General features: G+C 43.2%; 1 protein-coding gene across 5 annotated transcripts; it reads left to right on the forward strand.

Annotated features, from left to right (window-relative positions):
- The first annotated feature begins 100 nt into the window (after positions 1-100).
- Positions 101-25,709, forward strand: LOC112221771 (6-phosphofructo-2-kinase/fructose-2,6-bisphosphatase). 5 transcript variants are annotated; one of them, XM_024384082.2, is made up of 14 exons: positions 101-269; positions 12,165-12,290; positions 12,418-12,511; positions 20,495-20,561; positions 20,882-20,956; positions 21,153-21,209; positions 21,325-21,446; positions 21,754-21,961; positions 23,896-24,042; positions 24,305-24,409; positions 24,917-25,046; positions 25,215-25,277; positions 25,347-25,411; positions 25,525-25,709. In XM_024384082.2, the coding sequence occupies exons 1-14, from the start codon at positions 218-220 to the stop codon at positions 25,582-25,584; spliced, it is 1,371 nt and encodes a 456-aa protein (XP_024239850.1). In that variant the 5' UTR covers positions 101-217; the 3' UTR covers positions 25,585-25,709. The 5 variants fall into 5 exon arrangements, with proteins under 5 accessions (XP_024239850.1, XP_024239852.1, XP_024239851.1 ...); XM_024384083.2 differs by lacking the exon at positions 101-269 and adding an exon at positions 3,179-3,469; XM_024384084.2 differs by lacking the exons at positions 101-269; positions 12,418-12,511 and adding an exon at positions 3,176-3,469.
- The last annotated feature ends 912 nt before the right edge of the window (positions 25,710-26,621 follow it).

Consider the following 26,621-nt stretch of genomic DNA (forward strand, 5'->3'; position numbering starts at 1 on the left):
CCAAGGCTTGGAAAACATTAAAAGGACAAGCCCAGTGCCACTATCATATGTCCATGTGTCGTAGAAAGAGGGAGGAGGGGGTGAAGGGGGAGAAAAGGCTTTGGCAGAGAGGTTTGGTTACATTGAGAAGAGCATCTGGCAGCAGCTCCATAGCCACCCGCCAGTCTTCTTCAGACCGTGCACTCTGCTCTTAGACACACTGAGAATATTGGCAGGGATGGAACTGCCCAATATGGAATACATGATGAGGCGCCGCTGTGACAGTGCAGGTGAGACCGATCATTGAAAAACAAGCAATATCTCTTTTGAGAGAGGAGTAGTAAAAGCTCTGAGATAGTATAGTCAAGTCCAACTTTACTCTGCTGGCTTAGTGTTTTCTATGCACATGTTATGAGCACATGTTGTTCAGGGGATTGAGTCCAGCAGCACAGAAGTGCATGCGAGTAAAATTAGACTTGGTGCACCCTGTGATGCACACAGTACAATATACAGGAGGACAACAGACAGGACAGCGTGTTCTCTGGGTTTCAAGTTGAGCCGCCTGAATTGAAAAAGAATGGACTCACAGACCAAATGGGAAAGGACTTGGGAAGGTCTGTCCCTCTGGTAACTGTTATCTTCTGTTGTTTCCCCAAGGGTTGTTCCACCAATTCGGTGCCGTTTGAGAAGTGTAACTTGATTCCACCTGACTTTAACATTCTGCCATTAAGAGCACATGTTTAACTTCATAAAAAAACACGTTTTCCCATCTCAAGAGGTTAAATTTAAAAAAAAATTCAACCACAGGTTACTGTCATCATTGTAACCAATTGTCAACATAAACAAACCTATAAAATATGTTTAATTTTCACCTTTGAAACAACGTCAGAGCTTCAACGTTATATCCACTGTCAGAAAAAAAACAGCCCTGCTTAGCTTTTATATTTGTCACTGACTACAATCAATGCACTATCGTGAAAATCATTATTCACAGATCTCTTAATAACTAAACATATTCACTGTTGCTATCGAAGTCATTCCAAAGTGTAGGTTTAACCAGAGCAAATGAAATGCAACCATACTTTATAAGTCATCATCAATAATACTATTTAGGCCTATATAGCATTTGTAAAGTCATCAACAGGTATTGTTTCAGTTCAACCCAGGCTTCAACTAAAAATAGACAATAAAGGCCTAGGTTTTCAAGCTTTGGTTAATTTCAAATGTAATCTTCAAGTTAATCATTAATATGTTGGATTCACATCTTCATTTCAACCAAAAATGTAAGTTAAAGAATAGTACTAAACTAAATCAAATCAAACTTAATTTAAAGTGCATTTAAAGTTGGAATAGATTTAGTCCTATTCTTTAACTTACATTTTTTTGGTTGAGATGGAGATGTGAATCCAACATATTGATTATTAATTTGTAGGAAAACTGGATATTGAATTGTGTTTGGTTGTCAACGCAACCAAATATCAACATTTGAAGGAGATCTTCTGCTTGGATCATCCCATCTGTGTCTCTGACTTAAGTCAGGCTTTAATTCCCATTTGTCTACAAATTAATAATTGATATGTTGGATACACTTCTCCATTGCAACCATTTGTTTTTGCTAAAGAATAGGACTAAATTAAATCAAACTTTAAACGGACTTAAATTAAGTTTGGTTTGATTTACTCATATTCTTTAACGTAGATTTTTGGTTGTGATGGAGAAGTGAATCCAACATAAATGATTTATTAGGCTAAGTCACATTGAGGTTAGCCCACTGTAACTACTTATGTAATCATAGAAAGCGTGCATGTTCAAGATAGCATGCAAAGGTCGCAGGTCTTCGGAGATCTTCACAATTGTTATGATAATCTGCCAGAAGCTTGAACAGCATTGGTCACTTGCACCATGTATTTTTTATGTTATCTCAACTGCATTCCAGGTCATTTGGTTCTGATATTAGACAGTAACACAGTAAGTTGTTAAATACAGTAAATACAAAATATCTGATGTTGTATTCACATTTGAACTTTGTTGTGCTTTTAAATGGTTGAAAGCGCTGTGATAACACATTTGGGAATTCAACAAATTTCTGTCTGTATTTTGAGTGGGTGAATAAAAGTTGAAATCTCATTGATCAACATCTCAACCAAATTTGACCCAAATGCCAAATATAAGCCATGAATCCCATTTTGACAGGGGGAATGGAAGTTTGTTGTGTGCAACAGGGAGTGGCAATTAAATGCAAGCTTCACACAAAAAAACTGTAATTGTTAAAATATTTCTAGCCTGTGTACGTACAGTATGGGTTAACAGGGTTGACGGGTTATGCTCGACCCGCTCAGTTTTCCACCACAACACAAAATGGACAAAAAGAGTAGAACCAGCTCACCTGCTTTTACACTATGACCTGACTATGTCACAGAGGGTTGCTGAATTTTGGCATTTTAACGAGTCAAGATTCATATTAAAAAGCTGATTGATTAAATTCTCCATGTGGTCAATATTAAAGGGAACTTCATTCAATATAACAGGCTTTTAAAATGCAATAATGGTGCACAACTTCTACTCAAAATATCAAAGGGATGCAAAATGCACTAATTTCATTGAACTACCCAGTAGTATTAGTTTTGGTCCTGTGCTCTGTTGACATACAGTATGCTTAACATGGTCCGGGACTGGCATAGTATGCTAGTAGACTATCTGTGAATGAATGAAGCTAGTCAGCAGCACTTGGCCAGTTTCCCAACCAGGACCCTTCAAGCTCACTGGAAACATGTTTATGCTTCCCCGTATGGAACCTGATCAGATCATTGGGGCCTGTCCTGGGACGGTCTGTCTTGCTCAACCAACTGCAAAATGTTATGAACCCTCTTGCCATCCTTATACCTCGTGCCATCATATGGAATGGAACCTCAACCACCTTAAGTACATTATGTTCCAAGTAAACATTTTGTGTGTGTAGAGAGAGAGAGAGAGAGAGAGAGAGAGAGAGAGAGAGAGAGAGAGAGAGAGAGAGAGAGACAGAGAGAGAGAGGTAGAGAGAGAGAGGTAGAGAGAGAGCGAGAGAGAGAGAGAGAGAGCGAGAGAGAGAGAGAGAGAGAGCGAGAGAGAGAGAGAGAGAGAGAGAGAGAGAGAGAGAGAGAGCGAGAGAGCGAGAGAGAGAGAGAGAGAGCGAGAGAGAGAGCGAGAGAGAGAGAGAGAGAGAGATCAGCCCCACACCAAGCAGCTCAGCCTGCAGTCTGTCATAGGCAACACATGCGAGAAGGGAGAGCAACACAGCAGCAGAATATCTTTCAGGACTAAATAGATGTGAAATTCATGTCGGAACCCCTTCTAGCAATATCCAAAGGTTATGATGACAACTCAGTATGGGACCCAGAAATGTGAGACGCAAGATGGGAACAGAACGTTGTGACCCCATGTTGCCTCAGCAGGCAGCTGCCCCAATGAGACTTTTCCGCTGTGGGTACCAGCTCTGAATCCAGAGCATGAGGTAGGCTGCCTCTGGGCTAGGGAGAGGGGGACGGGGGGGCGCGGTGAATGGTCAGGTCTGGACGCCACAGAGGAGATATTGACACCTGCCTGTCTCCTCTTTAGAGACCTGGGATGAACACGTGTCTGTGCACACACACACACACACACACACACACACACACACACACTTTGCACACAGAGACACACACACATATTTGCAAATATTAGAGCAAATACACCAGAGACGTATGTAAAGTCATATCCCAGCAAGCTGGCTGTAATGTCATTACAACCAGAAACCAGGTTGCTTTGATGTTATTGTGACCAGTTTTTCTCACTGGGAAAGATATATGAACATGCAACATTATACAGACATACTTTTCCTCTATCCACATGGACTGGTGTGTTGCCACAGTGTCTGTCCAACGTGTGGAAATGGTGGTTCCTCTCTATGGCTCTAATCTTGGGTTCTCTTCTTTTTAGCTAGGTAAGCCAGTTAAGAACAAAATTATTATTTATTATTACTTATTTACAATGGCAGCCTACTGGGGAACAGTGGGTTAACTGCCTTGTTCAGGGGCAGAACTACAGATTTTTTTTATACCTTGTCAGCTCGGGGATTCAATCCAGCAACATTTTGGTTACTGGCCCAACGCTCTTACCACTAGGCTACCTGCCACCCCAGGCTAGGATTGTTTCTGTCAGCCTCTGAAACTCCAGCACTGGCAAAATGTGAGAGTTTATCCACAGGACTTAGTGAAGTCAGATCTGGTAAATATCAAAGTGTTGAAGTGCATTAAAACATCATGATGGATACTTAAGCATTCTTAAGTATGCCTTATGGCTCCATCCTCCTCTCTCCCCTCTCTCTCTCCACTCAAAGAAACACTTTTCAATGGTGGTCCTTCAGAACAGTGTGTTGTGAAAGGCTTTCTAAGACAGCAGAGAGAGAGAGAGAGAGAGAGAGAGAGAGAGAGAGAGAGAGAGAGAGAGAGAGAGAGAGAGGTCCCAGTGTTTCCAGGAACACACTTGCACTTAGCTGTGGTTTACAGCTGCTGCCCAATCATAGCTCAGCTGCTACAGTAATGTCTATCCCTGTCACTCTATTTGGAGCAGGGAGGCCAGACTAAATTCCTAATAGGCCAAACTCTCAGCCGGCAAGGATAGCATGTTCCTCTCTCTCCTGGGCTCTACTAACAAAAACAGATCTAGACACTGTGATCATTACTGAAAGGCATAAACACTGTCTGTAGGCTACTGCAGAATATTACGTTTGCTACATAACCTTTTTTAACATGCCAACTGACAATAGGCATACAATTCTATTTGCCCAGAATGTAGCCGACTAGGAAAATCGGTAACAGTTGGTATGAGGTTTGACACTAAAGATACAAGAATGTCCAGCTGTGTTACGGGCAATGATTCCAGAGGCTGACCCAAAACAACATTGCTGCAGAAGAGGTAGACAGAGCAGCCTTCTGGTCAGACTTCGGAGGCGCGCACACACCACCCACCGATTCCGAGTATATTACCCGCTGATTTCCTGTTTCTAGATAACAAGGTAGACGAAATTAGGGCCAGGGTTGCTTTCCAGAGAGACATTAGGGATTGCAACATACTCTGTTTCACAGAAACATGGCTCTCTCGGGATATGCTGCCGGAGTCGGGACAGCCACCGGGATTCTTTGTGCGTCATGATGACAGAAATGAACATCTCTCTGGGAAGAAGAAGGGCTGGGGTGTATGTTTCATGATTAACGACTCATGGTGTAATTGTAACAACATACAGGAACTCAAGTCCTTTTGTTCACCTGACCTAGAATTCCTAAAAATCAAATGCTGACCATAATATCTCCCAAGAGAATTCTCGTTATTGTTGTCACAGCCGTGTATATCCCCCCTCAAGCAGATACCACGACGGCCCTCAAGGAACTTCACTGGACTTTATGCAAACTGGAAACCATATATCCTGAGGCTGCATTTATTGTAGCTGAGGATTTTAACAAAGCAAATTTGAGAACAAGGCTACCTAAATTCTATCAGTATATTGATTGCAGCACTCACGCTGCTACTCTAACTTCCGCGATGCATACAAGACCCTCCTCCGCCCTCCCTTCGGCAAATCTGACCACCACTCCATTTTGCTCCTCCCTTCCTATAGGTAGAAACTCAAACAGGATGTACCTGTGACAAGAACTATTCAACACTGGTCTGACCAATCGGAATCCTCGCTTCAAGACTGTTTTGATTACGCGGACTAGGACATGTTCCAGGTAGCTTCAGAGAATAATATTGATGTATACGCTGTTTCGGGGGGTGAGTTTATAAGGAAGTGGATAGGAGATGTTGTACCCACTGTGACTATTAAAACCTACCAAAACCAGAAACCGTGGATAGATGGCGGCATTTGCGCAAAACTGAAAGCGCAAACCACTACATTTAAACATGGAAAGTTGACTGGGAATATGGCCGAATACAAACAGTGTAGTTATTCCCTCCACAAGGAAATCAAATAAACGAAATGTCAGTATAGAGACAAAGTGGAGTTGCAATTCAATGGCTCATAAACTAGACGTATATGGCAGGGTCTACAGACAATCACAGACTACTAAAAGAAAACCAGCCACGTCACGGATACCGACGTCTTGCTTCCACACTAACTAAACACCTTCTTTGCCCACTTTGAGGATAATACAGTGCAACCGACTCGGCCCGCTACCAAAGACTGTGGGCTCTCCTTCTCCGCGGATGACTCTCGCCCTGACGACATCCCTAGCCGCGTCCTCAGAGCATGCACAGACCAGCTGTCGTGTTTACGGACATATTCAATCTCTCCCTATCCCAGTCTACTGTCCCCAAATGCTTCAAGGTGGCCACCATTGTTCCTGTATCCAAGAAGGCTTATATAACTTAACTAAATAACTATTACCCCGTAGCACTCACTTCTGTCATCATGAAGTGCTTTGAGAGACTAGTCAATGATCATATAACCTCCAACATACCTTTCACACTAGACCCACTTCAATTTGCGTACCGCCCCAATAGGTCCACAGACCATGTAGGGCCGCCCCTAGGTGGTGAAAATAGGAAACAACATATCCACTTCGCTGATCCTCAACACTGGGGCCCCACTAGGGTGCGTACTCAGCCCCTTCCTGTATTCCCTGTTCACCCATGACTACGTGGCCCTGCACGCCTCCAATTCAATCATCAAATTTGCAGACGACACAACAGTAGTAGGCTTGATTACCAACAATGACGAGACAGCCTACAGGGAGGAGGTGAAGCACGCGGAGTGTGGTGTCAGGAAAACAACCTCTCACTCAACGCCAAAACAAAAAAGATGATCGTGGACTTCAGGAAACACCAGAGGGAGCACCACACTATCCACATCAATGGGACCGCAGTGGAGAAGGTGGAAAGTTAAGTTCCTCGGCATACACATCACGGACAAACTGAAATGGTCCACCCACACAGACAGTGTGGTGAAGAAGGTGCAACAGCGCCTCTTCAACCTCAGGAGGCTGAAGAAATTTGGCTTTTCACCTAAAACACTCAAACTTTTACAGATGCACAATTGAGAGCATCCTATCAGGAATCATCACCGCCTGGTACCAAAACTACTCCCTCCAGGACACCTACAGTACCTGATATCACAGGAAGGCCAAAAAGATCATCAAGGACAACAACCACCCGAGCCACTGCCTGTTAACCCCGTAAACATCCAGAAGGCGAGGTCAATACAGGTGCATCAACGCTGGGACCGAGAGACTGAAAAATAGCTTCTATCTCAAGGCCATCAGACTGTTAAACAGCCATCACTAACACAGTGAGGCTGCTGCCTACATACAGACTTGAAATCATTGGGCACTTCAATAAATTGATCACTAGTCACTTTAGTAATGCCACTTTAATAATGTCTCATCACATATGTATATAATGTATTTTATACCATCTTTTGCGTCTTGCCTATGCAGCTCGGTCATTGCTCATCCATATATTTATAGGTGTGGATTAGGTAGTTGTTGCGGTATTGTTAGATTACATGTTAGATATTGCTGCAATGTCAGAACTAGAGGCACAAGCATTTCACTACACCAGCAATAACATCTGGTAACCATGTGCATGTGACCAATAAAATTTTATTTGATTTGGCATTACCTGTTTGGGAGTACTGACACAGGCCAAGATGCTGTCAGACTAATTTACAAACTAATTGTCTGTCTGTCTCTGTTAGAATTTGACCACAACATTTTATTGAAAAGTATCCTGTTGTTATGCCCATTTCAGCCTTGATAAGTTGTAAGTCACAATCGTTACAGCAAATCCCACAGTGGAAATGATCCAAATAATGTTGCCACTGAATGTAAGACTACAAAACTGTCAGGTGTAAGATACTGTATATATAAGCAGCCAGAGGATATAGGCAAAGCTGGTTGAAAATGTCAGTTTACAACTGGTTGTAATCTTGTTGTCATGAAGTCATTTCAAACAATTTTCCCTGCCTGCTGGCAGGATATATGATCTATTTATCACATGATCTAATCCATAATCCTTCTTCCCTTTAAAATTCCACTGGATTAAATTAAATCAAGTGTTATTGGTTGCATACACTTCTTTAGCAGATGCTATTGCGGGTGTAGCGTAGCAAAATGCTTGTAAATGAGTAATTGAGTTGTAATGAGATCAGATCAGGGACTGCACATGTCTCATATAAGGCTGTCGGCTGTCTAATTCTTTAATCTGGTTAGTACTTTATTCAGGCAGGTCACCCATGATACTGGCAGGGCATTGTGGACGGGGATAGTGGATGGGCGCAAGCATCTGGCTCTGGTTCAAAAGGTTGCATGTTTGAATCCAGCGATAGAAAGTTGTTTTTGATATTTTTGTTTTAAGCCTATCCCAAACCTTAACCCTTACCTTAACCATTCGGAGTTAATTGCCTAAACTTAATCTTAAACACTTTGAAATTTGACACTTGGAACAACTTCGAAATGTGTCATTTGAGAAACATGGGTGAACGTCAAATTCTAACGTGAGACTGTGAGAGCGTGTTGCCTTATTACCTTAGCAACTTGTTGAACTACTGTCAACAAAACCAGATATTGTCTGAATGAGAATGATTGCACCAGAGCTGAAAGACAGCAGCAAACATATTGTCTGTTTCTTTTGCTGCTGCAGGCTACAGACAAGTGAGTCAGTAACCATAGAGCCAGTTTATCTTTGAACTCTGACTTTCACATGCCACCTTGTGGCATAATTAATGAACACCACACTGTTTCGAAATGTAATTATAAACTGGGTGGTTCGAGCCCTGAATGCTGATTGGCTGACAGCCATGGTATATCAGAGTTTTTACTGCACTAATTACGTTGGTAACCAGTTTGTAATAGCAATAAGGCACCTTTGGGATTTGTGATATATGGCCAACATACCCTGGCTAAGGGCTGTGTCCCAGCACTCTGCGTTGCGTGACGCCTAAGAACAGCCCTTAGCCGTGGTATATTGGCCATATACCACACTGCCTCATTGCTTAAATATACCAGTGCACTACTTTTGACCATGGCCCATAGGGCTCTCAGGTAGTGCACTGTTTAGGGAATATGTTGCCATTCGGGATGTACACTAGCTCTGTACCTTAGACACGCTGTTTCACTGCTCCTCAGCAGTTAGTGAGGAACAGGGCCAGAGGGCACTACTTTAGAGGAAACTACAAACTCCAGCCAATAGAGAGGAGGAATCACACATCTGGTGACATGGCACTATCAGTAACAGAGCCAGTTGATCATTCCTCTACTTTAGATCAACGTTTCCAAGGGGAGCTGTGAACTCTGACTTCCAACTGCCACCTTGTGGCATAATTGAGTAACACCGCACTGTCTCTAAATGCAAGTGATATATATATATATACAGCGTGTTGTCAAGTGAAATAGATCAACCATAGCATCACAACATAAAATGTTCTGATCAGTTCATTATACAGTGAGAGTTAACTTTGGTTAAACTGTTCATTTTTCATGAGCTTGTTCTCAAAAGGGCTGATATATTTAATGCTTTAGTGCCATGTCACCACCACAACACAGATGTGTGTGACTGTGTGATTCCTCCTCCCTACTGGCTGGAGATTGGAGTTTCCTCTGGCCATGTACCTCACTAACAGCTGAGTAGCAGTGAAACAGCAAGGCTAAGCTACAGAGCTATATTTCATGTCCCAAAATCCCCCATGCTCCCTACATAGTGCACTACTTCAGGGCACCTTTGTCCTGGCAAAAAAACGGTGCACTATTGAGAAATGGGGGGCCATTTGGGGCGTTATCCCAGAGGTCCTCCCCTTCCCACTTCCCCTCGTTCTCCTTGGCAACAGTCAGGTGACTGTGCAAGAATTCATTGAAACAAGCTTCTGTCTTGCTCCTCTTGTCTCCCTCGCTCACACTCGCTCCGCTGCACAGGGCCTGGAGGACTGTGCTGTGTTGCATGACTCTGTCTGTCTGTGCTGTTTTCTCGCTTCTTTCCTCTCAACTTCTTAATTCATTCATTAGTACGAGTCATGGGAAAGTTATCTGAAACAACAGGTGGATGAGTGTTCAAGTGTTGCTCTTGTTGCCAAGTTAAGACTGATTGTTTCATATTGTGACAGTCATAGATCTATTCTATGGCTTCCTTCTCTCCTCCCCATGCCCTGTGCGTGAGAATAAACTTCATCATGCCGATGGCAGGCATCTGTCTCTCAATGGAATAAGTGGGCCTTGGGATTACAGTGCTGCTCTCTGCTGTCCTACTTTAACACTGTCCCGTGACTTGCATGGATGGCACCATTGGCATGGATACTGTCAGTGGTGGAAAAAGTACTAAAATGGTCAAAATAAAGATACCTTAATAGAAAATGACTCAAGTGAAAGTCACACAGTAAAATACTACTCGAGTAAAAGTCTAAAAGTATTTGGTTTTAAATATACTTAAGTATCAAAAGTAAAAGAAGGAATCATTTCAAATTCCTTATATTATGCAAACCAGACAGCACACATTTTGTTCAAATTTTATTTACAGATAGCCAGAGGCATACTCCAACACTCAAGACATTAATTTACAAATGAAGCATTTGTGTTTAGGTAGTCCGCCAGATCAGAGGCAGTAGGGATGACCAGGGATGTTCTCTTGATAAGTGCACGACTGGGACAATTTTTTACTTGGGTGTCAGGGGAAATGTATGTAAAAAAGTAGAAAGTACATTATTTTCTTCTTTAGTGAGGTACATTTTTATTACAGATACCCTCCAGAAAACAACTGGGCCGATTGTGACCCAGGTGAAGCGTATGTCAATGGTCCCAAATGCTCTCATTATGTGTATTCTGACCTTGAATTTAAGCATGAGAATAGCATGCTATTCACCCGCTATTCATTCGGGGTGGAGATCTAAGAAATGAAGGTGTGGCAGAGATGTGTATTCTGACCTTGAATTAATTCCCTAAGAATTCCACCACCTTTCTGCGAGAGGAAATAATGAATGTTTTTTCATATTTTTTTTATAGAAATTACACCATTCTCCATGCAATATAATTTACAACTTGATAAGAGCTTGGTTAATGAGTAAGCCGTTTGGATAGGGAATTGTAGACATAGATGACACTTGTTTTAGATCTCTTTAACCTTCTAATCACTAGAGACAAATGTGAAATCAGTCCTATGGCAGCAAACTAAAGCATATCATATCAACTTTCCAACAGTAAAGTTTATGAAATGCTGTGACATTATAGAGAATTTAAATTGTACGGCCCTTTTAACTTGCAGGAATGGGCACTCTCGAATGTTATTTATTCTAGGCTATCAGACTTTCTCTGTTTCCTATTTCTATCATGTTAAATATTAGCCACTATTAGTATCGACCGTTAGTAGGCTAGAGTAAGTGGAGCTGCTTAAATTTCTGAAATGAGAAATTATATCTGGAGTTTATGGATATATGCAGTTTGAGCTTGACTTTATTGACTGGTCTAATATATCCCGTGGAATGCTTCTGTTCCAGTTTTTGTGTTTCTATGATGAAATCGCATGCTGAACAAGATGCTGGTACTGTACTGTCACCCATGTGACTGGCTGCATGGGATACTCTGTGGTGCTCAGGGTATAGTGAGGTAGGCCTACACTCTCAAAGGAGTTGACCAATTACTTGGGCCATGATTATTATGCAGAACACATTTGTATACCTCTGGTAAGACATAGCATGGTAACAATGATGACTCAATCAATTCCATTGGGAGATCTTGTATTTGTATTATTATTTAGTTAACCTTTATTTAACTAGGCAAGTCAGTTAAGAACAAATTCTTATTTACAATGACAGCCAAACCCTAACCCGGACGACGCTGGACCGATTGTGCACCGCCCTATGTGACTCCCAATCACGGCCAGTTGTGATACAGCCTGGAATCGAACCAGGGTCTGTAGTGACGCCTCTAGCACTGAGATACAGTGCCTTAGACTGCACCTCCACTCAGGAGCAGATCTGATAGGTGTGCCCTGGTTAGCTGATATTTTAGCTATCTCTCCCCTGGTGCCCTCTCTCTTGATGAGATGGTGAGCATTATGTTTGCGCACACACACACACTTGAATGTAGTGTTTACTCCCACCATTGTCAAAGTGTTCATAGATAAGCCTTCTATTTACCCACCAGGCATGTACAATAGATTCCTATGGTGTTTGTCTTGTTTATCCCCAGCCTCCGTGCCCCAGTTCACCAACTCCCCCACTCTGATTGTGATGGTTGGACTGCCTGCCAGGGGGAAGACATACATATCCAAGAAGCTCACCCGCTACCTCAACTGGATAGGGGTTCCCACAAAAGGTCAGTTTACACACACTAGCCAAGTTCAATGATCTGAGGGGTGCTTGAATGCCCATGCACGTCACTGAGGACTGGAGTTGATGGTCTTTCGCTCTCCGGCCCCTATTGTCTATTATCTATCGTCTAGTCTTCAACTTGGGCCAGTATCGCAGGGAAGTCCAGAGCTACAAGAGCTTTGAGTTCTTCAGACCGGACAATGAGGAGGCCATGCAGATTCGCAAGTACGTGATGCTGCAGGTTTGACGGGTTGCTCTATCTATGTTATGAAGCTATGGTTGCGTCTGAACTGGCACCCTATTTCCCTATACTGCTAGACTTTTCCACTACCTTTTGTGCGTGGTCAAAGTAGCAGTGCACAACAGCATATAGGGAAAAGGGTTCACAGCAAATTTGCAAGTGTTCAAATCTCGGTGTTGAGGTGAAAATTGTTGTGAGTGCAATATCTGAGTGTTGATTCTAGTGGGGTTAACACCAGGGGGATTGAAATTGACACCACATGCGGTGAATATATGAAGTGTTTTTTCAATCGCAGTGGAATCAACATTGCATGGTGTTATTACTCGACTGTGTTAAGTTCATTTCCGTTAACTAGCCTAGTGGTTAGAGTGTTGGAGCACCAGTAACCGAAAGGCTAGTGGATCGAATCCCCGAGCTGGCAAGGTCAAAATCTGTCGTTCTGCCCCTGAACAAGGTAGTTAACCCACTGTTTCTAGGCTGTCATTGTAAATACAAATTTGTTCTTAACTGACTTGCCTAGTTAAATAAATTAAATTAAATTTTAAAAACTCATGGGAGGGTCTTCATTATCATATTTCCCAGCATGCTTTGTTACTTTTATAATAATTTGTTTTAATATCTGTGCTTCCTCATGCACATTGATTTATTAATTGATATTAAACAATACAATGTGTAGGGGTTGGAGTTATTGTTACCGAGATGGTTGTTTCAGTTTAGATGGGTTGGGTAATCTTGTTTGTCAAGTCCTTCACCACAGCAGCTATTTTGAATGCAGGTCGTGGGTGATAAAATATTCCAATTGTTGAATATCCTCCCTCTGCCTGGATTTCAAAAGGAATCACTAATCACTTCACAAACCAGTGTATTGTGACTTGCATGTCTGATGTGGCCCATAAGCCAGGATTTTCAGACCACAATGTTGAGGATAACTAGGCCATAACTAAAGGCCTTATGAAATGTATAATATATATTCACATTCACTAACATAAAAATATCATAACACTGAGAACGTCTAACAGCATCAACTCTAAAAGTGTTAATTGAACTTGTTAGGGAACCAACACCAGGGGAGTGTAAAGGAGACACTGTTAAGATGGTGCCGAAGAGGATGGCTGACGTTTTACATGCTCCTAACCATTAGTGCTATTTATTTATTTTTTATATTGTTTGTAACTTATTTTTGTACTTATTTTGTACATAATGTTTCTGCTACCGAAAATAACTTCTGGACATCAGAACAGTGATTACTCACCACAAAGTGGAAGAAGCTTTTTCCTTTAACGAGCTCTCCCGGGAACAGGCCCAAATCCTCGTCATTTGCGCGAAGAAAATACGGAGGAAAAGAGGATGCAGGTCGGGCTGCCTTCTGAGAATCTGGCGAGCGAGTAAACTCCCACTGCCATTCATTCTACTTGCGAACATGAAATCATTGGAAAATAAAATTGATGACTTACGATTATCCTACCAACGGGACATTAAGAACTGTAATATCTTATGTTTCACCAAGTCGTGGCTGAATGACGACATGGATAATATAGAGCTGGCGGGATTTTCCGTGCACCGGCAGAACAGAGAAGCTACGTCTGGTAAGACAAGGGGTGGGGGTGTGTGTCTTTTTGTCAATAACAGCTGGTGACGATGTCTAATATTAAAGAAGTCTCAAGGTATTGCTTCGCTGAGGTAGAGTACCTTTTGATAAGCTGTAGACCACACTATCTACCAAGAGAGTTCTCATCTATATTATTCGTAGCTGTCTATTTACCACCACAGACCGATGCTGGCACTAAGACCGCACTCAACCAATTCTATAAGGCCATAAGCAAACAAGAAAATGCTCACCCAGAAGTGATGCTCCTAGTGGCCGGGGACTTTAATGCATGGAAACTTAAATCAGTTTTACCACATTTTTACCAGTAGGCACATGTGCAACCAGAAAAAGAAAAAAAAACTTGAGATCACCTTTACTCCACACACAGAGATGCATACAAAGCTAACTGCCTGTTCAGGGGCAGAACGACAGATTTGTACCATGTCAGCTCAGGGATATGAACTTGCAACTTTTCAGTTACTGGTCCAACGCTCTAACCACTAGGCTACTCTGCCACCCTGTGGCAGGACTTGAAAACTATTATGGACTACAAAGGGAAACCCAGACGCGAGCTGCCCAGTGACGCTAGCCTACCCGACAAGCTAAATGACTTTTATGCTCGTTTTGAGGCAAGCAACACTGAAGCATGCACGAGAGCACCAGCTGTTCTGTATGACTGTGTGATAATGCTCTCGGAAGCCGATGTGAGCAAGACCTTTATACAGGTCAACATTCCGCGGGGCCAGGTGGATTACCAGGACGTGTACTCAAAGCATTCGCGGACCAACTGGCAGTGTCTTCACTGACATTTTCAACCTCTCCCTGACTGAGTCTGTAATATCTACATGTTTCAAGCAGACCACCATAGTCCTTGGGCCCAAGGAAGCGAAGGTAACCTGCCTAAATGATTACGGTCCTGTAGCACTCACGTCTGGAGCCATGAAGTGCTGTAAAAGGCTGGTCATGGCTCACATCAACAGCATCCTCTCGGATACCCTAGACCCACTCCAATTCGCATACCGGCCCAACAGATCCATAGATGATGCAATCTCAATCGTACTCCACACTGCTCTTTCCCACCTGGACAAAAGGAACACCTATGTGAGAATGCTGTTCATTGACTACAGCTCAGCGTTCAACACCATAGTGCCCATGAAGCTCATCACTAAGCTACCCTGGGACTAAACACCTCCCTCTGCAACTGGATCCTGGACTTCCTGACGGGCCGCCCCCAGGTGGTAAGGGAAGGCAACAACACGTCTGCCACACTGATCCTCAACACTGGGGCCTCTCAGGGGTGTGTACTTAGTCTCCTCCTGTACTCCCTGTTCACCCACGACTGCGTGGCCAGGCATGACTCCAACACCATCATTAAGTTTGCGGATAACACAACCGTGGTAGGCCTGATCACCAACAACGATGAGACAGCCTATAGGGAGGTCAGAGAACTGTCAGTGTGGTGCCAGGACAACAACCTCTCCCTCAATGTGAGCAAGACAAAAATCAAATCAAATCAAATCAAATTTTATTTGTCACATACACATGGTTAGCAGATGTTAATGCAAGTGTAGCGAAATGCTTGTGCTTCTTGTTCCGACAATACAGTAATAACCAACAAGTAATCTAACTAACAATTCCAAAACTACTGTCTTATACACAGTGTAAGGGGATAAAGAATATGTACATAAGGATATATGAATGAGTGATGGTACAGAGCAGCATAGGCAAGATACAGTAGATGGTATCAAGTACAGTATATACATATGAGATTAGTATGTAAACAAAGTGGTATAGTTAAAGTGGCTAGTGATACATGTATTACATAAGGATGCAGTCGATGATATAGAGTACAGTATATACGTATGCATATGAGATGAATAATGTAGGGTAAGTAACATTATATAAGGTAGCATTGTTTAAAGTGGCTAGTGATATATTTACATCATTTCCCATCAATTCCCATTATTAAAGTGGCTGGAGTTGAGTCAGTGTCAGTGTGTTAGCAGCAACCACTCAATGTTAGTGGTGGCTGTTTAACAGTCTGATGGCCTTGAGATAGAAGCTGTTTTTCAGTCTCTCGGCCCCAGCTTTGATGCACCTGTACTGACTGTCCGTGTGAGTGGACCAATTCAGTTTGTCTGTGATGTGTATGCCGAGGAACTTAAAACTTGCTACCCTCTCCACTACTGTTCCATCGATGTGGATAGGGGGTGTTCCCTCTGCTGTTTCCTGAAGTCCACAATCATCTCCTTAGTTTTGTTGACGTTGAGTGTGAGGTTATTTTCCTGACACCACACTCCGAGGGCCCTCACCTCCTCCCTGTAGGCCGTCTCGTCGTTGTTGGTAATCAAGCCTACCACTGTTGTGTCGTCCGCAAACTTGATGATTGAGTTGGAGGCGTGCGTGGCCACGCAGTCGTGGGTGAACAGGGAGTACAGGAGAGGGCTCAGAACGCACCCTTGTGTGGCCCCAGTGTTGAGGATCAGCGGGGTGGAGATGTTGTTGCCTACCCTCACCACCTGGGTGCGGCCCGTCAGGAAGTCCAGTACCCAGTTGCACAGGGCGGGGTCGAGACCCAGGGTCTCGAGCTTGATGACGAGCTTGGAGGGTACTATGGTGTTGAATGCCGAGCTGTAGTCGATGAACAGCATTCTCACATAGGTATTCCTCTTGTCCAGATGGGTTAGGGCAGTGTGCAGTGTGGTTGAGATTGCATCGTCTGTGGACCTATTTGGGCGGTAAGCAAATTGGAGTGGGTCTAAGGTGTCAGGTAGGGTGGAGGTGATATGGTCCTTGACTAGTCTCTCAAAGCACTTCATGATGACGGAAGTGAGTGCTACGGGGCGGTAGTCGTTTAGCTCAGTTACCTTAGCTTTCTTGGGAACAGGAACAATGGTGGCCCTCTTGAAGCATGTGGGAACAGCAGACTGGTATAGGGATTGATTGAATATGTCCGTAAACACACCGGCCAGCTGGTCTGCGCATGCTCTGAGGGCGCGGCTGGGGATGCCGTCTGGGCCTGCAGCCTTGCGAGGGTTAACACGTTTAAATGTCTTACTCACCTCGGCTGCAGTGAAGGAGAGTCCGCATGTTTTCGTTGCAGGCCGTGTCAGTGGCACTGTATTGTCCTCAAAGTGGGCAAAAAGTTATTTAGTCTGCCTGGGAGCAAGACATCCTGGTCCGTGACTGGGCTGGATTTCTTCTTGTAGTCCGTGATTGACTGTAGACCCTGCCACATGCCTCTTGTGTCTGAGCCGTTGAATTGAGATTCTACTTTGTCTCTGTACTGACGCTTAGCTTGTTTGATAGCCTTGCGGAGGGAATAGCTGCACTGTTTGTATTCGGTCATGTTACCAGTCACCTTGCCCTGATTAAAAGCAGTGGTTCGCGCTTTCAGTTTCACGCGAATGCTGCCATCAATCCACGGTTTCTGGTTAGGGAATGTTTTAATCGTTGCTATGGGAACGACATCTTCAACGCACGTTCTAATGAACTCGCACACCGAATCAGCGTATTCGTCAATATTGTTATCTGGGCAATACGAAACATATCCCAGTCCACATGATGGAAGCAGTCTTGGAGTGTGGAGTCAGCTTGGTCGGACCAGCGTTGGACAGACCTCAGCGTGGGAGCCTCTTGTTTTAGTTTCTGTCTGTAGGCAGGGATCAACAAAATGGAGTCGTGGTCAGCTTTTCCGAAAGGAGGGCGGGACAGGGCCTTATATGCGTCGCGGAAGTTAGAGTAACAATGATCCAAGGTTTTTCCACCCCTGGTTGTGCAATCGATATGCTGATAAAATTTAGGGAGTCTTGTTTTCAGATTAGCCTTGTTAAAATCCCCAGCTACAATGAATGCAGCCTCCGGATAAATGGATTCCAGTTTGCAAAGAGTCAAATAAAGTTCGTTCAGAGCCATCGATGTGTCTGCTTGGGGGGGATATATACGGCTGTGATTATAATCGAAGAGAATTCTCTTGGTAGATAATGCGGTCTACATTTGATTGTGAGGAATTCTAAATCAGGTGAACAGAAGGATTTGAGTTCCTGTATGTTTCTTTCATCACACCATGTCTCGTTAGCCATAAGGCATACGCCCCCGCCCCTCTTCTTACCAGAAAGATGTTTGTTTCTGTCGGCGCGATGCGTGGAGAAACCCGCTGGCTGCACCGCCTCCGATAGCGTCTCTCCAGTGAGCCATGTTTCCGTGAAGCAAAGAACGTTACAGTCTCTGATGTCCCTCTGGAATGCTACCCTTGCTCGGATTTCATCAACCTTGTTGTCAAGAGACTGGACATTGGCGAGAAGAATGCTAGGGAGTGGTGCACGATGTGCCCGTCTCCGGAGTCTGACCAGAAGACCGCTTCCTTTCCCTCTTTTTCGGAGTCGTTTTTTTGGGTCACTGCATGGGAACCATTCCGTTGTCCTGTTTGAAAGGCAGAACACAGGATCCGCGTCGCGAAAAACATATTCTTGGTCATACTGATGGTGAGTTGACGCTGATCTTATATTCAGTAGTTCTTCTCGACTGTATGTAATGAAACCTAAGATGACCTGGGGTACTAATGTAAGAATTAACATGTAAAAAAACAAAACACTGCATAGTTTCCTAGGAACGCGAAGCGAGGCGGCCATCTCTGTCGGCGCCGGAAGTACAAGTGATTGTGGACTACAGGTAAAGGCCCCATTAACATCAACGGGGCTGTAGTGGAGCGGGTCGAGACAACGAACTATCATGGTCCAAACACACCAAGACAGTCGTGAAGAAGGAACAAAACAAACTTTTCCCCCTCAGGAGACTGAAAAGATTTGGCATGGGTCACCAGATCCTCAAAAGAGTTTCAGAAGAAAGTGCTTTGTTTCTAGCCATTTTGAGCCTTTTTTTGAACCCACAAATGCTGATGCTCCAGATACTCAACTAGTCTAAAGAAGGCCAGTTTTATTGCTTCTTTAATTAGCACAACAGTTTTCAGCTGTGCTAACAATTCCAAAAGGGTTTTCTAATGATCAATTAGCTTTTTAAAATGATCAACTTGGATTAGCTAACACAACGTGCCATTGGAACACAGGAGGGATGTTTGCTGATAATGGGCCTCTGCAGGCCTATGTAGATATTCCATAAAAAAATCAGCCGTTTCCAGCTACAACAGTCATTTACAACATTAACAATGTCTACACAGTATTTCTGATAAATTTTATGTTATTTCAATGGACAAACAATGTGCTTTTCTTTCAAAAACAAGGACATTTCTAAGTGACCCCAAACTTTTGAACGGTAGTGTGTCTGCTCCTCTGTGTTCCCTGTAGTTGCATTGTTTTGTCGTGTTTCTGTCCAGGCGATGTTCTTGTTCCATTGCATGTCCGTCTATATTAAATGGTTCACTCCCTGTACCTGCTTCTCATCTCCTGCATTGGGCATTACACTATTAGAGAGACGGTGAAAGAGACAGTTCCTCAGTTTAGGGTTCTGTAATGTTGATTGGAGATGAACAATGTTTGCAATTTTGTGCCATGTCACTCAGCTGTGATTATCCAATTAAATGTAAATGTATCCATACAAGATGTGGTTTGAAAATAATAAACATGAATACAATGGCATCAATACTAAGATGAGGCACATTCATTTAGCAATAACAAACAAGATACAACTCATCTGTTATAATAATCCAATGACTGAAACTAAAATACAAGTAGCTAGCAACATTAGACTAACCAGCTAACAATTACAGGCGAAAATAAAGCTAGCATAAAAACGAGACACATAATGCTGTAATAATGATGAACATATTCTTAAACTATTGACAACTATCATCAGTAATACAGGGGGAAACGTATACCTTTATTTACAGTTTTGGTACTCGCGCACAATGATGAATAAATTGGTCAGAAAGGAAATAATGTCCAAAACTGAAATTTGTGTTCACAGCAGTAGGTGGCGAGCTGCACTTGGTAATGCACTAAACACTCTGCCAGCCTGTGATAGCTGGGACGTCATCATTGAGTGCAAGGAAACAGGCTTTCTGACACTGTGGTTGTTAAAATTCTGATCTCAAATTTGTGGTGTGACAATTCGGACACAGTCTATAGCAGCGTTCTCCTACTGCACCGGCCAATGTTTGCAGTGCTACGTCATCAGCTGTGTCATCGACTGACAAATTGCTATAACATATGATGTGGTTAGCTGATACATAAAATACCTGTCCAGGTATTGTAAGATCTGGCATGCATCAGCAACGCCTGGGCAGAGGAAGGCTCCTTAAGACTGTGGTGGTTTGTGTGTAGTATTATGTAACAATTGATTTGCTATGTCCTTTTGTGTTGTACGATTGACCTTTTCTGTGGTTTGTTAATCCAATGATTTCGCCCTGTATTTTCTTTCTCAGGGCCTGTGCTTCAAATGCCCTTAAAGATGTAGTTATCTACTTCTCGAAGGAACATGGACAAGTAGCTGTAAGTAAGAGGACAACTTAAAACTGTCCCTCTGAGCTGACAGTCGATAGACACACACCATACCTCATATGAGTGAAAATTACAGTACTCAGGGCATTGAACTTCACGCATACTGTACAGACACACTGGACATCAAATACTGTACACTCCCAAGGTCCTCCTGGGTAAAAAGGGATTATGACCACTATGGGAGTTACAGAGGAAATAATGGTTAAATAAATATACACTGTGCCCACTGTTCCTCCTAGCATCAGAGTTCCTCCTAGCATCAGAGGCCACAAAGTTCTGCAACAGTGAGTGGAATGTCCTCTTCCCTCCAGGTGTTTGATGCCACCAACACAACACGGGAGAGGAGGGTCTCCATTGTGAGCTTTGCCAAGGAAAAAGGCTATAAGGCAGGTTCAGGTGCAGGCAGTCCTGTAACTGCTACTAATATATTATTAATAAACAACTGTTCTACAACTGCACCAGCTAAATATATATTCAGATGGTGATATACATTAAACCTCAATTTTGAACTCTAGAAAAAAAAAAGCTTTTGGAATAAGGAACACTGCTCACTTTCTCTGAACAACTGAATTTTCCTCACAGGTATTTTTTGTGGAGTCCATTTGTGATGATCCAGACATCATTGCACAGAATATCGCGGTGAGAAAGTCTCCTCTCAAACTTCACTCTCAAATAGCAGAGGGTTCTCTGTTTCTAAGCTGTTAAACTCTACAAGATGTTAAACTCTACACTGTGACACTGACCTTTGTCCCAGGATGTGAAGGTGAGCAGCCCAGACTATCTGAACTGTGACAAGGAGGAGGCACTGGCAGACTTCCTGAAACGTATCGAGTGCTACAAGCAAACCTACGTGCCATTGGACGATGAGAAAGACAGGTAGAGTTCTGTCCTTGATGCTTCACAGATTATGCCAACCAGCCTGGTCCCTGATCTGTTTGTGCTGTCTGGCCAACTCCTGTATGGTCATTGCCACAAACAAATCTGGGACCAAGCTTTACGCTAACAGCTGTTCTCCATGAATTAGAGAAAGAGTAAGAACTAAACTGAAAAAAAGACTTGCTTAACAAAAAATCCATCTCTTCTTCTGTCTCCTTATATTTCCCCTACATGTAATCGTGTCATGCAACTGTCGGAGAGAATAATTGTCTCCCTATGTGGCTCTCTCTATATTTCCCCTACCAAGGCGCCTGTCTTACATCAAAATCTTCAACGTGGGCTCTAGGTACCTGGTGAACTGTGTGCGGGACCATATCCAGAGCCGGATAGTCTACTACCTCATGAACATCCACGTCACGCCGCGCTCCATCTACCTGAGCCGCCACGGGGAGAGCAATATGAACCTGCTGGGTCGCATTGGGGGAGACTCCGGACTCTCTCCCAGGGGTCATAAGGTCAGTAGGCCACACAGGTTCTGTCTTTATGACATTCATCTCGCCCCCCAGAACCTAATCAGCGAACATTCTAATGTTAAGGCTGTCACCATAGACTAATATGACATTATTGTTTTAATCCAGATATACAGTGCATTCGGAAAGTATTCAGACCCCTTCCCTTTTTCCACATTTTTCTACGTTACAGCCTTATTCGAAAATTGATTAAATGTTTTTTCATCAATATACACACATACACACAATACCCAATAATGACAAAGCAAAAACAGTTTTGTGCAAAAAATAAATACATAAATTAAATATTTCATTTACATAAGTGTTCAGACCCTTTTACTCAGTACTTTGGCAGCGATTACAGCCTTGAGTCTTCTTGGGTATGATTCTACAAGCTTGGCACACCTGTATTTGGGGAGTTTCTCCCATTTTTCTTTGCAGATCCTCTCAAGCTCTGTGAAGTAGATTGGGGAGCATCACTGTACAGCTATTTTCAGGTCTCTCCAGAGATGTTCGATCGGGTTCAAGTCCGGGCACTGGCTGGGCCACTCAAGGACATTCAGAGACTTGTCCCGAAGCCACTCCTGCATTGCCTTGGCTGTGTGCTTAGGGTTGTTGTCCTGTTGGAAGTTGAACCTTCGCCCCAGTCTGAGGTCCTGATCGCTCTGGAGCAGGTTTTAATCAAGGATCTCTCTGTACTTTGCTCCATTCATCTTTCCCTCGATCTTGACTAGTCACCCAGTCCCTGCCACTGAAAAACATCTCCACAGCATGATGCTGCCACCACCATGCTTCACCATAGAGATGGTGCCAGGTTTCCTCCAGACGTGACGTTTGGCATTCAGGCCAAAGAGTTCAATCTTGGTTTCATCAGACCAGAGAATCTTGTTTCTCATGGTCTGAGAGTCCTTTAGGTGCCTTTTGGCAATCTCCAAGGGGGTTGTCATATGCCTTTTACTGAGGAGTGGCTTCTGTCTGGCCACTCTACCATAAAGGCCTGATTTGTGTAGTGCTGCAGAGATGTCCTTCTGCAAGTTTCTCCCATCTCCACGAGGAAGTCTGGAGCTCTGTCAGAGTGACCATCGGGTTCTTGGTCATCTCCCTGACCAACGCCCTTCTCCCCCAATATCTCAGTTCAGCAGGGCGGACAGCTCTAGGAAGAGTCTTGGTGGTTCCAAACTTCTTCCATTTAAGAATGATGGAGGCCACTGTGTTCTTGGGGACCTTCAATGCTGCAGAAATTTTTTGGTACCCTTCCTCAGATCTGTGCCTCAGCAAAAATCCTGTCTCGGAGCTCTACGGACAATTCCTTCGACCTCATGGCTTGGTTTTTGCTCTGATATTGCACTGTAAACTGTGGGACCTTATATAGACAGATGTGTGCCTTTCCAAATCACATTCAATCAATTGAATTTACCACAGGTGGACTCCAATCAAGTTGTAGAAACATCTCAAGGATGATCGATGGAAACGGGATGCACCTGAGCTCAATTTCAAGTCTCATAGCGAAGGGTCTGAATACTTATGTAAATAAGGTATTGCTGTTTTTTATTTTTAAAACATTTGCAAAAATGTGTCAAAACCTATTTTAACTTTGTCATTATGGGTATTGTGTGTAGATTGAGGAACATGTGTTATTTAATCCATTTTAGAATAAGTCTGTACCGTAACAATGTGGAAAAAGTCAAGGGGTCTGAATACTTTCCAAATTCACTGTAATTCTATTGTTCCACCCAATGCCTTAATGTATTGGTCCCACCCTTGAGTAGACAAGAGAAAGCCATAAAGTATGGTGCATGTGACATTTAAAATATGTCTAAGAGAGTTGGGTTGAAAGAACAAAGATACAGTTTTATTATCCGCAAAGAAAATGGACAATAAAGCAAAATATTATGTAAACAATCACCCCCATCCCCTGTGAACATGGTCTGCTCCTGTAGTATGCCACTGCCCTGGGAACCTTCATCAAGAGCCAGCATATAAAGGATCTGAAGGTGTGGACCAGTCATATGAAGAGGACCATCCAGACTGCAGAGCATCTGGGGATCCCCTATGAGCAGTGGAAGGCTCTCAACGAGATTGATGCAGTAAGTCAATGTTTACTTCTGAGTTTAAGCATACATTTTATGTGAGTGTGCACCGCACGTGTATATACAGTTCACAGTGAATGTGTGACCCATTGGGTCACCTGTACACCACAAGACTGTATGTAGTAGCCTACTGAGCTAAAGATAAGGAATTAACCCGATGAGCTAACGGAAGTTTTCGGGTCTCAGGATAGGTTACTCATCATAGTGCGTGCCTGTACCACTCATTGACCACTTCCTTGCACCGTCCGTTCCTCGTCAGGGTGTGTGTGAGGAGATGACGTATGAGGAGATCCAGGACAACCACCCAGAGGAGTTTGCACTGAGAGACCAGGACAAGTACCGCTACCGTTACCCCAAGGGTGAGGTAGGACCCGTCTTAATTCACCACACATTGCATTGCTCACCAAATACACACAAAACATACATACACTGTACATTACTCTCAGACATACTGTAGCGACCTTAGTACTGTACAGACCCTAGCGATCTTAGTACAACACCTAGCTACTACCTTGTCAAGAGATTTGAATCTGCCGGTGAAACAGCTAAGGTGTTGGACTGACAGTTGCAGGAACCCACTGAGTTCGAGTCCCGGTCAGGGCTATCATTCCAATTTGCAACAATACTGTAATGAAATATTTCAGGTGACACTTGGTGGAAGGTGGATTGTGGATCTGAGTGACTGGGGAAGATAATTCATAACATACCCATATTTTTCTGTCTCTGGGTTGATTCATAATGCTGAGCCAAGCCGAGCTAGAAAGGCAAGAAAGAAAATGTAGTGCATGGTATGGTTCAGGTTGGTGCAATAGTGGGAAAAATTATTATTATTACTTTTTTGGTCCGATTCTTTTTCCTCTCTCTACTACAGTCATATGAAGACCTGGTCCACCGTCTGGAGCCAGTGATTATGGAGCTGGAGAGACAGGAGAATGTGCTGGTTGTGTGTCACCAAGCTGTCATGCGTTGTCTGCTGGCCTACTTACTAGACAAAACCTCAGGTACAGTTGGACAACAGTTCAACAACACATGGGTTTATTTGGTATTGTCTTAAGATAATGACGCTTGTCAGGTCAAAGATGACCTCAGCACCCAGAACCAAATCTTGCATGTGCGCTGGCTGTCAGGAGAGACTAGGTCTTAAGACGTACATCCTTTTCTCTCCCCAGATGAGTTGCCATACCTAAAATGTCCTCTTCATACGGCGCTCAAACTTACACCGGTGGCCTATGGTAAGTTGTTGTCAAATGAATAATTTCAGAATTTCAATTTCACTCATGGCTCTTTCGCTCCTGATACAGGATGTAAAGTGGAGCATGTTTTCCTAAATATTGAGGCAGTCAACACGCACAGAGAGAGACCTGGGGTGAGCTTTACAAAACATGTACATTTATTGCAAGCACAATATAAAATAAAATAAAATGTATAATAGATTCCACAAATCTAACACTGACTCCATTTGTGTTATTGTTGTTGTAGAATGTGGACGTATCTAGAGACCCAGAAGAGGCCTTGAAGACTATTCCTGACCACTTTTGAATATGATTTAGAGCAGGGGAGGCCAATTCCAGTCCTCGAGGGCCTGATTAGTGTCACAGTTTTGCCCCAGCCCCAGCTCACACACCTGACTCCAATAATCACCTAATCATGATCTTCAGTTTAGAATGAAATTTGATTAATCAGCTGTGTTTCCTAGGGATGGAGAAAAAGTGTGACACCAATCAGGCCATCGAGGACTGGAGTTGGCCACCCCTGATTTAGAGGATATGGACTCTAGAACCATAATGATGCTTTTAACTTTATTTTCAATCAGTTATGACTGTGTACTTTTTCAGAGTAAACCTTGTCAAAGGCAGCAAGGGGCAAAGGGGGGAAAAAAGACAAGGGAGAAGACTGGATGAATACAAGATCAAATATGACAAACCCCACTGCATATGGAAACACTGAGGGGGAAAATTGACTGATTTCTTCCTCCTCTGTGGCAACATAGGCTAAAGCCAAGTACTGAATGAGCAGGTGTTGTTTATTGACCTATAATGTACAAGCAATATGCCTCGGTCTGCTCACTCTGACCCTGGTGTCTCATACCAGACATTTAGTGAAGCGCATTCAGACAGGTGGCGTCAGATGTAGTTTGGCATAGTGTGAAAGTTTCCCAACATGTTGTCAATCAAACATTTTCTCAGGCAATTCTTACATTAGGCTGCAGGATAAATGATCATACTTAAGTGAAAGTAAAGCTCAAAAGGTAATCCATTCTAGTGAAGTGTTATAGGTCCAATGCAGCTGTTTTTAGTTTTTTATGTAGCTTACTGTGATTGTTTAAAAACATTTTTTTAAAGAAACAAAAATAGATTCTTAGCTAAGACCGGTTTCTCAAGCAAGAATGATGATAGGACTGTCTGTGTGTGGTCTGACTGGGGAAGGGAAAACTGAAAACTAGCTGTTATTGGCAGAGAGGTTTGGAACGGGCTTTGTTATTGGTCTGTTAACTAATTTGCCACCTGGAGACGTCACCAGGCAGGACAAACTCCATCCCACCAAAACAGGCTGAAATTTCAGGCAGTCTTTTCAAA

The sequence above is a fragment of the Oncorhynchus tshawytscha genome, linkage group LG22, assembly GCF_018296145.1.
Source record: "Oncorhynchus tshawytscha isolate Ot180627B linkage group LG22, Otsh_v2.0, whole genome shotgun sequence".
NCBI classification, from domain to species: Eukaryota; Metazoa; Chordata; class Actinopteri; order Salmoniformes; family Salmonidae; genus Oncorhynchus; species Oncorhynchus tshawytscha.

What these genes read in the sequence shown, in the direction of transcription:
- LOC112221771 (XM_024384082.2), top strand. Translation starts at nt 218, where the DNA reads ATGGAACTGCCCAATATGGAATACATGATGAGGCGCCGCTGTGACAGT. An exon ending in GAGGCCATGCAGATTCGCAA is followed by an intron (nt 12,512 to 20,494) that starts GTACGTGATGCT and finishes TTTCTTTCTCAG; the next exon opens with GGCCTGTGCTTCAAATGCCC. An exon ending in TCATTGCACAGAATATCGCG is followed by an intron (nt 21,210 to 21,324) that starts GTGAGAAAGTCT and finishes CCTTTGTCCCAG; the next exon opens with GATGTGAAGGTGAGCAGCCC.